Below are 15,005 nucleotides of genomic sequence, written 5' to 3' on the forward strand. Positions count from 1 at the left end.
AACGCTAATGTTACAGAAACAGATGCACTCTACTTCATCTACCATTTACACATCTCCAGCGGATAGCTTTCTTATTTATTTACTTATAATAACTTTTAAAATTTATTATTAACTATTTTAAGAATTTAGTCTACTAAAAAAATGTAACAATTCAAGAAGTAATGAGTTATTTTCCTTCAAAACACAATAATCAAAATGCAGTTAATTTACAACAATAGTTTATTATAAAATAATTAAAAATAATTTTAACACAATATTCATTTTAATTGTTGAATAAATACAGTAAAATAATGTTGAGCTAAAATGCATAATGGAATAACACGATAGCTCAAAATTTGTGGTCTAGGGGAAGCAACCAAATAAATATTTACTTGATTTTGTGAACTACATAGTTATCTTGAAAATTGATGAACTATAAGATATTAAACGATCCAGAATAAAATCTTTTATAATAGAATTTGTAAGAAAATTAATTCTGACAGTTGTGGAATAGTAAAACATTGATGAACAAAGTGTAAAATATTTAACCAAAATAAATTCGAAGATTAACCGACTTCTTAGTCTAACCTCACAAAAATGTTTTATGTTTCAAATTTTAAAGTTTTTACGTTGCAACAATACAATCTCTTTTTTAAATGTAAAAAAACACATTTTTAAATGTAGTAGTTTATTAATTATTTTTAAAAAAAAATCAGGTGTTATTTAATCATGATACAAAATTTTTAAATTTTAACTAATAAATCTTATAAAAATAAACTTTTTTAGCACTGTAGATTTATAATCATAAAAATTTTAACCTTGAATTTTTGTAATGTTTTTTTTTTATCTTTGTAATTTTATAATCCTAAAAGATTGTATTATTTTAACTTTATAATCTTAAAAAAAATTATCCTTGTAATATTATAAAAATATTTTATCCTTGTAATTTATAATTTAGTTTTTTTTTTATCAGCGAAACGTTATAATCTTAAAACTTTTATCATTGTAATTTCATAATCTTAAAAAAAAAATGTCATTTTAATTTTATTATCTTAAATTTTTTTAAACGTTGTTGTTTTATAATCCTAACTTTATTTTTATTTTGTAGTTTTATATTTATTTTATTGGGTGTTCATGCTGTTATATCATGACAATATACCTTGTATGTATGACGTAATACATCTTTCATCATGACATTATATCATGACGCTATGCATGAAGTTATATAATGTTATATCTGTTATTTCATTAACAGTAAAAGCTAAACAGCTAAGTTTATTTATCACAAACTTTTATTGGTTAAATCTTTACAAAGTTCCTGTAATTAATATTTGATTACATGTCGAACCAGAGGCGTAGGGGGGGGGGGGGGGGTGCGGACCGCACCGGGTGACACCATTTAGGGGGGTGATACCAAGGCAAAAAATAGCAAAATATATAGAGAAAAACTTGAGGGGGGGGGGGCAGCAAATCCAAAACTTGAGGAGGGGGAGGGGGAATCGAAAACTTGAGGGGGGGGGGGGTGGGGGGCAGCAAATCAAAACTTGAGGGGGGGGGGGCAGCAAATCCAAAACTTGAGGGGGTGGGTGCAAATCGAAAACTTGAGGGGGGGGGGGGGTGGGGTGAAAATCGAAAATTTGAAAGTTTGTCCACGGGAAGGTTCGCTACGCCTCTAAGGGGTGACACCATTAAGTGCCGCACCGGGTGACACCCGACCTCGCTACGCCACTGTGTCGATCTATAGTACAATTTAACTATATATTAAATAATCTATTAGTCTTATTTTATTAATAAAAAAAATAAAATTCATTTATCAATTCATAAAATTCAATTAAGCGTATTTATTAATACCAATATTTACAGCATTTAATAAATCAGACATATATTTCGCATGTAAATATCTATACTATAAGCGGGCTGGTAGTGTATCAGTCCGTCATCGCTATAGATTTTGGAACCATGAAAGTAAACACATCACATGTCGTGCTTTTTACTTGCATCACTTGTCTTAATATAAGTATAATATAGAGTAGGGTTTGTTTATATAATGTCTTAAATTTATTTTATATTTGCATAACGTTAAGAAAATATTTAATACATGCACATTGTTAATACATATTAAACGGATCAATGTCAAATATCATTTTCGTTTAGATTCCTAGAAACATTGGATACAGTTTAATAATAATAGGATAAAAAAATTAATTAATTAAATTGTTTTGTAATTTTCCAAGGGAGGTAATTTAAAAATAAATTCAACTCGTGCTAATAGAAAATGTGAATGCAAAATCTGCGGACCTCCAAGAAAGAATTATTATTGCAATAATATAATTAGCAAAATGTGAATGCAAATTATGCGGATGTATAAGAGGACATTATTGTTAGAATATTATAGTTAGCAAGGATTGATAAAAGGCAATCTTTTATTTATTTTATACACTGAACGAACTGTTTAATAATTAAAATTAAAATCTTTCGGTTTGTGGACAAGCTGGGTGTTTTATATTCGTTCACTAAATTGAATCAGGCGCGTCCAATAAAAGTCTCATCCGTATTTTATTTCACTGTTATTAGGCGAAAAAAATTACCCGGATGGAATAAAAGAGGAGCAATAGATCTATAATATCCAAATGACATAAAATAATCATCCAATTAATAGGACTGATGTAAAAACATGTTTTAATTTGCGATGTAACATATATATATATATATATATATATATATATATATATATATATATATATATATATGTGTGTGTGTGTGTGTAAACCATCATACGATTTACAACTACTACTTGTAGGTGTCAATGAACTATATTTACATATATATATATAAACCATCATACAGTGCAGTGTCAGGTATAATGGTGTCTGTCATGATTTCTTTCTACCGACCTTGAATTCTATTGATGAAGTGTAATTGATCGTGGAAACTGGGTTTGAATTTAAAAAAAAACGGTTAAATGTGTCTAATATGATTCTTACTGTAGGCCTATTCCCATGCACGGCCACTCTAAACCAAAGAAAACATGTTTCAACAGGCACATAGTTGTGGAGTTGGGCGGATCAAAGTTGGGTTTCCTTCTTATCTTTAGACCATCATTACTTTTCACCTGTGTGAAAGAGTATCATATAGTTTAAAAAATTGATACTCTTACAACACCCGTTTTGAGCAAGTTAAGCGTGTATATGGTCTCCCATGATATTTGGAGGGTCAACAAGAGCTACGGCTCAAATCTAAACATAACGATCAATTTTAGACAATCGTGGTTGGTTTATCAAAGAAATTTTATTTCATAAACTTTTAACTCTCTTAATACTGTGTATGATTGCTGATGAAATGCATTTTATTCTAGAATGTTCTGCAGGTCACCATCTGATGTAGAGGTGTGTCACAGAAAACGATTTTTAAATTTTCTTACCTTCAGGAAAGTTAAAAACTCCTGCGCTTCTTTTATTTTTACCTACACACATACAAAAAACCCAAAAGATTCGTATATTGAAATATTCTATATATAATCAATAGAAATGTTTATAATCAAACAAAATAAAACCAATTGAAGGTCTTTTATAAATATTGTAATTTTGGTTTTTAAAGCGGTATGATTAATTCAATGTTAAGTCATATATTTAACTACGTAATCCTTTTATGTAAAAGGAACTTCAAGATAAGGTAAAAAAAAAATAAGTCTTTGAATGTCATTGCTCATACATTTTATAAAATTCATAAAACTGAATTTGTTTAATAAAAAGACAAAAGTATTTAATAAACCGTCTAATTCAAACAAAGTGTTCTCTTTACCTTGATCTCTCTCACACCTGCCCTTCAATGGGTGGCCGATGTCCTTCAATTTCTCTTCTAAAAGATAAGAAATCAACAATGGATTTTTTTCTCTTGTCAATCATTTATAAAGTGTTAATATACCTTCTCTATAAATTATAATTAGCATAGATGATACATTAGTTTGACCCTGACTTACTATCTCAAATTTTCAAAATTCTATTTTTTTTTAAATAACCCCTAAGACAACAAAGAATTACGAAATGAGTTTAGTTCAACCCAGAAGTAATTCGTCTGAATGGTAGATCTACATTTTACACGTTGTTATTTTTGGCTAAGCTAAATATTTACAATTATGCTGCGATTTTTTTACAGGTAATATTAATTATCCAGATTTGGGTAGAAATCTGGATCTGGATTCGGGTATGTTAATGTTGGTAACTTACCTAATTCTGCTATACGTTTGCGCATTTTTTCTGTCAATAACAGAAAAAACAAAGCATGCATTGCAATGTACTTACAAATCATGCGTTACTGAATGCATTTGAAAATAATGTAATTACAATGCCCGAGTTATTAAAAACTTTGTAATTTGTAGAAAACAATCCTAAATATCATGAAATTAAGTGACATTACGTCGTGAAAATCGAATGACATGAAAAATTGTCTGTTTGCTGCCTCGCTGCCAAATGCCATACCTTTTTCACGTGACAAGCACCTGTTTTCTTCTTGTAAAGTTTCCATTTCCTTAGCTAATCCATCTAAGACAAGTATATAAATGGGGGGAGGGGGAGTGGATTGATATGTTATAATTAGAATTAAGACCTCAATATCAGAAGATTACATTCAAATGAATAAAATGATTACACAATGCAGTGTGAATTGTGAATCTCTTTGGCTTTAATAAAATATACTTGTGTGTGTGTAAGTGTGTGTATGTATTAGTGCGGCTCAACAAACACATACGTCACAATTGTTCTGATGTTGACCTACCGATTTGAGCTCTGTTCCGTTCTAGCTCTCTTTGCAATAGCGACAGCCTTTTCTTAGGGATAATATTCTTTTCATTTTCTAAATTGTCTGTAGTATAAACAATGTCAATTAAAATACATGCTTAGAATCAAATGCTAATACGTTTCTCTTTGCACATGGTCAAATTAGCCTGTCGCGTGACATACTTTTTTACCGTCGGCATGGTAATGATGGCTGCCGACGATACCGTGACTCCGCTGTTTAACAATATTTCATGGTCATTTCAGAAACATACACTTATAATTGTTATTTTTGCGTATTATCCAACGATACCGGTCTAGTTTTAACAATCGATGATTAGTATTTGATGCAAACTTGCCATACGTACATTTTTTGGACTAATCGCTGAGAATATCGAGCAGAACGTAAAGCAAGCAAAACGTTAAATATTGTATTTAATAGTATTGTATGAAACACTTTAATTTTTTTAAATCTATAGAAAACTAGCCGTCCCGGCCAGACCCTGCACTGGCACTCTGTGAAAAACATATCTGTAAATGACTATAACTTCTGTGTTTATTAGAAGCATATACCCAGCTTTCCCGGATTTAGAAAATGTATTACTTTTATAATTAACCCTAACCTTTAACCAACCAAAAACAAAACATAAACAAAAAAACAAACGCAAACATAACATAAACGCAAACCCAAACACAGAGGGGGAAAAAAGGAAACACAAACACAAACGTAACGCAAACACAAAAGCAAACACAAAAGCAAACGCAAACATAAACATAAACGCAACGCAAAGCAAAAAACAATAGCCCGTGGCGCTGAACCGCACCTTGCCGGGACACCGGTGGAACCTGATTCAACTTAATAAACGATTGAAATACCCCAAATTATCCACACGCTATCGAACAGTTCAAACCGAACGTCGGCGGCAAAAGCGCTAACGAGAATGCCTGGGGCGCCAAATAGCACCCTGTAGGGTATCAGCAGATGCCAGGTTTCGATTTAGTTAAGGACTATAGTAACCCTTCTTATCCATAGTCGATCGCACTGTTTAAAACGAACTTAGGCGCCATATCACTCACCGTAAGGCCCGGGGCGCCTAATCGCACCCTGTCGGGGCGCCGGAGGACGCCCGGATTCGATTTACTTAAACATTATAATACCCCCAAACTTATCCTCAAACGGAAAGATAGTAAAACATAGAGGACATTTAGGAGCGGCTTCTAAACGTTTATTGATTGCCTCTCTGTGCCGTGGTACACATGTGTTGTAGGTAAATGAATTTTTAGCTTGTTTGAGTTACATACAATATTTTCAAATAGTTAACGTACCTATGCCATCGCTCAACCTTGTTTTTACACCGTAAGTTCCAAGATTAAAACTAAAATCTAAACATAAAAAAAAATTAGTAAATAAAGCAACACGATATTAATTAAATATCATGCATATTAAATTGTAGGTTAATACTAAATTTGAAAAACAAAATATTTATTAGTTTAAACTCAGTAAAACACACAATCAGATTTGAAACATGATACTTTTATAACAACATGTTAAATTACAATGTTTCCAATATTCCAATACGTAAAATATAAACATCAACATACCTTTCTCTTGATTGATTTGATCTTGAAAACAGCGAAGTTGGCTGTTTTCTCGTTTTAGAGCCTGAAGTGAAATCTTTAAGGTATCTGTTCATACATTCATCAAAAAAGTAATTGAATTATTCATTACATCAGGACGTGTGTACACATACAATGACACACACACAAGCACACACACACACGATTACGTGCATATTTATGTAACTGAAAATAAAGATAATATTAAACAATTTTATATACACAAATGTATATGGCATATATATATATATATATATATATATATATATATATATATATATATATATATATATATATATATATATATATATATATATATGCATATAAAAATAAATTTATATATATGTATATGTATATAAATAAATAAATAAATAAATTTATTTATTTATTTATATATATATATATATATATATATATATATATATATATATATATATATATATATATATATATATATATATATTTATATATATATATATATATGTATATAACCCTACCAATTTCTGCTTTTAACTTTGTGATTTCATAATCTGCAAGCATGCTTTTAAAATGTGCTGTAAACAGAGAAACACCACGTTAGAATTGTTTTATCTCTTTTATTTTCATATTTAACTAATGTTAATGTAATGAATACAGTAAACTCGTGTGAACATATGTATATTAACTTAAGCGATTAAATCGCAATGAATTAATGAAAAATGAAAAGACGTATCATAATTATATATATATATATATATATATATATATATATATATATATATATATATATATATCGATAAAGAAAGTTAGGATTAAAAGTCTTAGGGCAGGCTTGTGTGAAATGTTGGCCTTCTGTTTTTTTTTTTTGTTAAAATAAACGTACTTTGCTAAAATTGTTCTTGTTTCAATTTAAGCCATCACTTGACAATACTTTTGTTTTCTTTTATAATTTAATTGAACACGTCATCTAATGACTAAAAAGTTTTTATAATTTTTATATCATTTGTTTATCTTCAAAATGTAGATAGAAAAAAGTTGAATCTTTTCAGAAATATCCTTTTATCATAATTTTATTTTTATTTTTGGAAAAATACACGCATGAGGAGGAAAATTAAATAGTTCATTAGGTAATTGATTAGTTTGTTACTTAACTTAAGAGGATAAAAAATACTTTTACATAACGAACCTGTCTCCGAGATTGATCCTGAACTATCCTTAAAAAAAAATAAAGAAATACATTCTAAAAATGTATGTGGAAAAACCACGAGAAAACGTGCACGCACGCGCGCTCGCACACACACATACACTTATATACATACATACATATATATATATATATATATATATATATATATATATATATATATATATATATATATATATATATATATATATATATATAATAGATTTAGATGTATAATTATAAGTGTATGTGTATAACTATGTGTGCATTTAAAAATATATAAAGGGTGTGTGTGTCGGGGGGGGGGGGTCGGAAATTACATTTAAAACAGTTACCTTTAGGTTTTGCGAAGCCTTATTTGTAAGAAACTCCTTTTTGTAGACTTCTGGAAAAACACGTTGTGTAGTTGTATTAGTTGTAAAGAAATGAGTTATCACAGATATTTGTAAAGGAATTAGTTGCAGAAAATGTAAACACAGATATTTGTGAAGGAAGTAGTTGCAGAATTAGTTGTGAAATGCTAGTGACAATGGTCATGTGCGCTAACCGTTGATCTGACCTTTTATTTCTTTCATTTTCTCAGCAACATGGCCCAGCTGAACATCTGGATGCCCTAAGACTGACACAAGGCACTGGAACCAATCGACGTGTTTTGTTACCGTGTCGAGTAGCATCGACGCTGCTTGAACGTCTCCGCACATCTTCGCTTCCGCCAAAATTCTGGACTAAAACATGAACAAACAGAATCTAAATGTCAACTTAGACAAACCTACATCACTCAAACTAACTGAAGTCTGCCTAGCATAAATATTACAGCCCAATAATTAAATTGATAACTTTTTGAAAGCATTGATATAGTTCGATCTTCAATCAAAGATCAACAAAATGTTTTCAAACTTCAGAAAATTTAGAAAAATATCTATTTCCCCAAAACAACTAATTTTCTACAGATAAATGTAGGCGGTTGTCATTTGTATAGAAAACGAAAACTTCAATCTTTGTTTCTAAAATTGCAATCAATGTCTAACTGCTTTGCACTGTAAGGGGATTTTCTAAAGCTTTAACTTAAACAAGCAATATTTTGTGCAGACTAACACCTTTCCATACGTTTTATAATAGATTGATTTTTATCTCATGAAATGTATTACAATAATATCTATATACTACTAAAAGTCAAGTTTGTTTACATGTTTGAATATTTATTTTTTTGTTTGTTTTTTTGTTTGCCTGATCGACTATCTCGCATGGTTGCACTCATCGTGGAAAGCTGTAAAATAGTATGTAGGTATAGAAATTTTTTTGTTTTAAGACAGACTGTTAATCACACATTTATTTAAAGACGTTAATTAATTTATTGATTTATTCATATGCAGAGTAACCCATTTTTTTTTAAAAGATTAAAACGACCACTACACTCGGCGGGACCGTGACGTCACAGGTTTTTGTTTACTCTTTAGTACAATAAAATGGCGGCGTCTATCGAAGAAAATTGTGTTCCCATTCACAAGTTTAACGCGTTCTAAATCTGATTTTCTGTGGGTCATAACTTTAACAATACGTCCGTTTGCTGTATTTATTACGTTCCAACACTTATATCAATTTTAAACTGTCTTTTTTCATTTAGTTTTACGATAAATTTCTCTAGATCTACAATCTGTCCAAGAAAATGTTAAAACATTGACTAAACTTTGTGGGAATAGTGACGTCCCTTGATGTGTTTACTTTTTTAGTACAATAAAAATGGCGGACTCCATCATAGACTTTGTGGCCCATTCAAAAGTTTAACGCGTTACAAAGCTAATTTTCTGCCGGCTATAACTTAAACAATACGTCCGTTTGCTGTATTTATTACGTTCCAACACTTATATCAATTTTAAACTGTCTTTTTTCATTAGTTTTACAATAAATTTCTCTAGATCTAGATCTAAAGATCAGCTGTTGAAGGAAAGTTATGAATCTAGCCTAGATTCTAGACTAGAATCTAGATCTAGCCTAGATCTAGGTCACTAGACTCAATGTACATTCTAGATCTAGACTTAATGTAAATTCTACATCTAGAATCTATTTCAGGCCTTAATTATTTTATATAAATCTTTGTTTAGCTTCAATGATCATCTAATTCGAGAATAAATGGGATTTTTTAAAATCTAGGTTCTATATCTAGATATAGTAGGATTACTAACTAACTTGGAGGCGTGGTCGGCTGCTAACAACAATATGGCGTCCGGACCGGACGAATGACTTCGGACCATTTTTAGGCCATATTTACCACGAGCAAGATGGCGGGTGTTCACATTATTTAAACATGGTATAGGTGGCCAGGGCTAGATATGTCAGAAAAGCATTTTAAAATTTGCTTTGGAGAGTGAAGGCTAAATTTTAAAGTCAGTGTCATAAAAATTAATAGAACTTTTTTTTTTACGTTTTCAATTATTTTTTCTTAAGCCCTATATGTGAATGATAAGGCTGACTATCAGGAACTCTCGGGGCACAGGGCAGGTGAAGTAGGGTTCATCTGTTTCTTTGTCCTAAGCATATGAAGGGATAGTGTGGTCAGAGACATGCTCGGCTGGAATCGTTTTTTAAACGATAAAAACATGTTGTCTGAGACTTGGCGGGACACTGGGCAGGTGAAGTAGAGTTGAGTAGGTCACCTGTGACGTCAGTATATGAAGGGATAGTCCGAAATCGGTGTTTTCGGTGTTTTTAAATGATAAAAAACATCTTTTTGAATGTGGGGTCTGTTTTTTGTGAGGATAAGTGACACTGCAGTAGCGTAGCGAGGAGGGGGGGGGGGGCGGGTGGGAGGGGAGGCGGGGGGGAGGGGAGGTGGGGGTTCAGGTGGAGGGGGGGGGCGGGGGGGGACATATGTTGGGGCGCCAAAATGGTTTGGAAAAATAAATTGAAAGGTTGAGGGGGGTTCAAATCGAAAGTTTGAGTGGGGGGGGGGGGTGCACATCAAAAGTTTGAGGGAGGGGGGGGGGGGTGAAAATCGAAATCTTTGGGGGGGGGGGGGGGTTAAAATCGAAAAGTTTGTCCCCGGGCGCCGGGAAGGGTCGCTATGCCTCTGAGTGACAGACGTGATGTTTTTTGATGGATGACCCCCGAAACCCACAGTTATCCAACGGATGACGGGTATTCTAGTCTATAATATAAGCGGCTAGGTAGTGTGTCAGTCCTTCCGTCATCGCTATAGATTTTGGGACTATAAAAGTAAACTACGCACCATGCTGTGCTTTTCAGTGCACCGCAGTGTCTTATTATAAGTATTAGAGTAGGGGTTGTTTATATAGCGGCATAGAGCTATTTTATAATTTCCACTGTTTGTACAATTTTGCATAACTTAAAGAAAATATTAAATATACACACACGGCTAAAACATATTAAAAGTATCAATGTCAAATATCATTTTCGTTTATATTCCCAGAAAAAAATGGATACATTTCAATAACATAATAACAGTACGGTAGAAAAATCAAATTAATATAACTCTTTTTTTCTAATTTTGACAAAAGAGGTAATTTAAAAATACATTAAACTCACGCTAATAAAAAATGTGAATGCAAATATACGGTCGTCATAGAAGGAATTAGTGTTGCAATAATATAATTAGCAAAATGTGAATGCAAATTATCCGGATGTGTAAGAGTAAATTATTGTTAGAAAATTATAATTAGCATGGATTGATAAAAGGCAATCTTTTATTTATTTTATTCACTGAATGTAGGCCCTACTGTTTATTACTTATAATTTTGAATCAACTATTCAGCACTATTATAGACGCGTCATCACGTTCATCAGGTGCGCAATGGTTTTAGTTATGAAACTCTATTGTAAATTTTTAAAATTTAAAGTGCTGGAAATAAATTGCGTGAATGGATAAAGTGAAATATTGTATATATTATAGATACTGACTATTATTTATACTGTTTTCTAATTATTATTCTATCTTTCGGGTTTTATAGGAGAGGCGTATGGAGGGGGGGGGGGCATATGTCCCCGGGTGCCGACCTTAGGGGGCGCCAAAGTCGGGTGGAAAAAATTTGCGAGGGGGGGGGGGGTGTGGTGGAAATCGAAAGTTTTAGGGCGGGGGGGGGGGGGAGGGGTGCAAATCGAAGTTTGAGGGGGTGCAAATCACCGGAAAGGGCGCAATTTGGCGCTACGGGCTAGACTGTGAGCAATATGCCTTAATGATTACATTTAAATTGTGTTTATGTTATGAGTGTTATGTTTGTTTTTTCGTTTTTTTTTTGTTTTTTTTTTTTTGCGTTCGTTTGTGTTGTGTTTAGTTTTGTTCTGTTCTGTTCCCAAGTTGGTACATTTAAAAAAGATTTACCGTGGCGGAGCACGGGATGCAGCTAGTATATATATATATATATTCATACATAAATATATAAGCTATACAATATCTGTATATCAATCAGTCAATAATAATTGTATCATGAAGATAGTGACTTACTTTATCTGACTCAGTAACTATGTTTGGCGTCTGCTGTTGAATTAAGTAAATCAAATTGGCTGGCACTACGAACTGTTGAAATAACTTATGCAATATTGGCTTCATGTGGGATAAAAATACCCCGTCTAAAGTTATATCATCCATTTTTACTGACCCTGTCCGAAAAAAAAAAATTTTCATTTCTTGTGTAACTATTTTACGTACTGTTGCGAATGAGGTGACCTAATGAACTAATGAAACAATTTCTTCCAGGCATTTCTTCCTCCCACCCCGAAGAAAGTCTACCGCCCCCCCCCCCCCCCCCCGAAAATTTCAAGTGCCCCCCCCCCCCCCCGAGAAAAAAGTCTGGAAGAAACACTGAATGAAATAGTATTGGGTCGATCGTAACTTCCGTAACTGATACTTTTCAAACAAATATAACACACATTCGAACATGTGTTACAGATATAAAAATACCTGATTTTGACAGCTAACGACTTAAACTTTATTGAGATATAAATTTTATTCTTATAGCAGAACTAGAAGTAGTGAATTTTGTTTTTTGAAAACCACAAAAAATGAACTCAAAACGCACTTTTTCGCCAGTTTGGACTACCTATTTAGAATAGACTGTGTGTAGATTGTGTAGATAGGTCTTGTAAAATACCATTGTTTTATTTAGTCTTGTGTTCTGTAACCCGCTTGTGGTTGTTTATCTTATATGTTGTGCAACACACTTGATTATACGTAACCGTGTGTCAGTATGTTGCACAACAACTGTATACCAAAAAAAAAAGCTTTTCTCACTTTATAAATTGTGTTACACTTTGTCACACACACATGGATACACACACACACCAGGGGCGGAACTACAGTGCCGCCAGACCCCGCAATGCGGGGGGGGGGGGGGGCACGCCATTTAGGGGCCCACAGCCGACCATAATACTTTTTTTTATAGTTACATTTTTAAAAATTTTCTTGCATTTTGACTTGATGGTTGTTTTGTAAAAAGGTTACCGTAGCTGCGGTTGGATTATCTTTATTCTATAGACACCAACCCACGAACTCTTGAATATTCTTTTTCCCTTTGTTTTTAACTACTGTGAAAGCCGAGTCCTCTTTCTCCTACAATCAAACTTATCAAAGATAAGCAAACGTTCAAACCACTTCTATGACTTATTTCCCTTTTTTAAATAGTAAAATAGAGGTGCTCATAAGTTCCTTTTAATAGATTTGTACTAAACAAATTAAAAAGCAATTACTTCTCTTAATTATTTATTTTTATAAAGTACTTACTAAAGAATGACATTGTGCAAAAAGGAAATGTATTTTACATTAATAGTATAAATACAAAAAAAAAACATAAACATAACACGAGACACCATTACTTATAAAAAGCTTTCGTGTTTTATATTCTTTTGACCGTCTAGGTCTAGAGGCTAGGAAGTATTATAACCAAGATAAAATAGAACTGATTTTCACAAAACACACTAATGCACTTACACACATGATATGATGTTGTAATTTGTTTTAATTGATAAACAAAACACTTTTTTTCAAAACCCGAACAGGCCAGCAATGAGTATCCCATGTTCGTATTTTGTGTTTGTATATATATATATATATATATATATATATATATATATATATATATATATATATATATATATATATATATATATATATATATATATATATATACATATGGGGGCCTAAATTTTTTTTTGCGGGGTGGCCCTTTTTTTCTAGTTCCGCCACTGACACACACACACAATATAGTAAGCAAGAGAGAGAGAAAGAATTGAACAAAATGGCAGATATGAGAGCACTATGGGTTTTCGCCGATTCTTCGGTAAACCCCGATTTGCTATGTCGGCTGTTCCATGTTTATAGCTTACTCCCCAGTATTTATACAACGATAAAACCTTACAAATATACAACTGAAATCTTGAACCTAAAGAAAATATGATTAATTAATTATATGTAGTGTAGTTGTGGGCAGTAGCGCCCATTCTGTTTTTGTTGACTGGTGACGTATCTAACCAAGAGACGGAAGAGCTTCTCTGCATTAATGATGACACATACCAGGTGAAAACATTTCCTACTTTAATGAATGAGTCATCGTCTTTAACACCAAACTTGACAGTAACACACATTACTACAATTAATTGGTTACATTAAATCCATTAACTTGATTAAAAGATAAAAAAAGATTACTTACTCTATCCGACATTGTAATCAAAGCCAGATTACATAATCAGGATATTCTAAATATAGTTTGGTAATTTAAAAAATATGAATCCTGCGATCTTTTAAAGGAAATATACATTAATATAAACAAACACGTTTTGTAAATTGACGCTTTTAATCGAACTAGAAAGTTTTGATCAAATACGAAAACAAGACATCTTTTAATATGTCGGCTAGATGGTACTTTCCAGTTGGTCTAGACTAGATAGCTGATGTTTACATGTTGTCTAGCTGAATTAATAATTAAAATAATTAACTTTTCATTGGCGTGTGTTGTAATTATTTTTCTCTCCTCGTTTGTTGCTGCAGATAGCTCATCGGGGTGACTTTTTCTTCAACGAGCATTGAAGTTCAAGAAAATCGCAGGTATATTGTTGTGAAAACACAACACTTGCTCATTTTCTAATGTAAATAATAAAATAATACATTTATTTGTTAATCATTAAACCCTTTTAAAACTACAAACCAAAATATCAATCAGAATATACTGTACAGTATTTTAAAACAAAACTTGCTAACATAATATGCAGTACAGTGATGACAGCTATTAAGTTGTATTCTTATTCAAGGTAATTTATTAACAAACTCTCGATTCTGTTTTTCAACACTCACGACTTATTAATAAGTCTTTTTCTAACTTGAAACACACATACTCCGAAATGGTGTTGGAGGAGGGGGGGTTACCTCAACTTACATTTTAATAGAAGGTTTCAAGAGTTATCTTAACCTAAAAATATAATCACAAAAAGAGTTGCCTTAACCTGACAATACAATCATAAGAAGAGCT

The 15,005-nt window shown here is 32.1% G+C and overlaps 1 protein-coding gene across 2 annotated transcripts; it reads right to left on the bottom strand.

Annotated features, from left to right (window-relative positions):
- Nucleotides 1-1,604: 1,604 nt before the first annotated feature.
- On the bottom strand, nt 1,605-14,241 carry LOC131947000 (uncharacterized). 2 transcript variants are annotated; one of them, XM_059308081.1, is made up of 14 exons: nt 14,190-14,241; nt 11,990-12,144; nt 8,090-8,255; nt 7,866-7,915; nt 7,534-7,561; nt 6,866-6,922; nt 6,354-6,437; nt 6,078-6,134; nt 4,753-4,839; nt 4,458-4,520; nt 4,206-4,235; nt 3,781-3,837; nt 3,401-3,442; nt 1,605-3,091 (listed from the first exon to the last, which is right to left on the bottom strand). In XM_059308081.1, the coding sequence occupies exons 2-14, from the start codon at nt 12,131-12,133 to the stop codon at nt 3,081-3,083; spliced, it is 876 nt and encodes a 291-aa protein (XP_059164064.1). In that variant the 5' UTR covers nt 12,134-12,144; nt 14,190-14,241; the 3' UTR covers nt 1,605-3,080. The 2 variants fall into 2 exon arrangements, with proteins under 2 accessions (XP_059164064.1, XP_059164065.1); XM_059308082.1 differs by lacking the exon at nt 11,990-12,144 and having other exon boundaries at nt 14,190-14,224.
- Nucleotides 14,242-15,005: the final 764 nt, after the last annotated feature.

The sequence above is a fragment of the Physella acuta genome, unplaced genomic scaffold (assembly GCF_028476545.2).
Source record: "Physella acuta isolate Inbredline_101_S28 unplaced genomic scaffold, ASM2847654v3 ptg000579l, whole genome shotgun sequence".
NCBI lineage: Eukaryota > Metazoa > Mollusca > Gastropoda > Physidae > Physella > Physella acuta.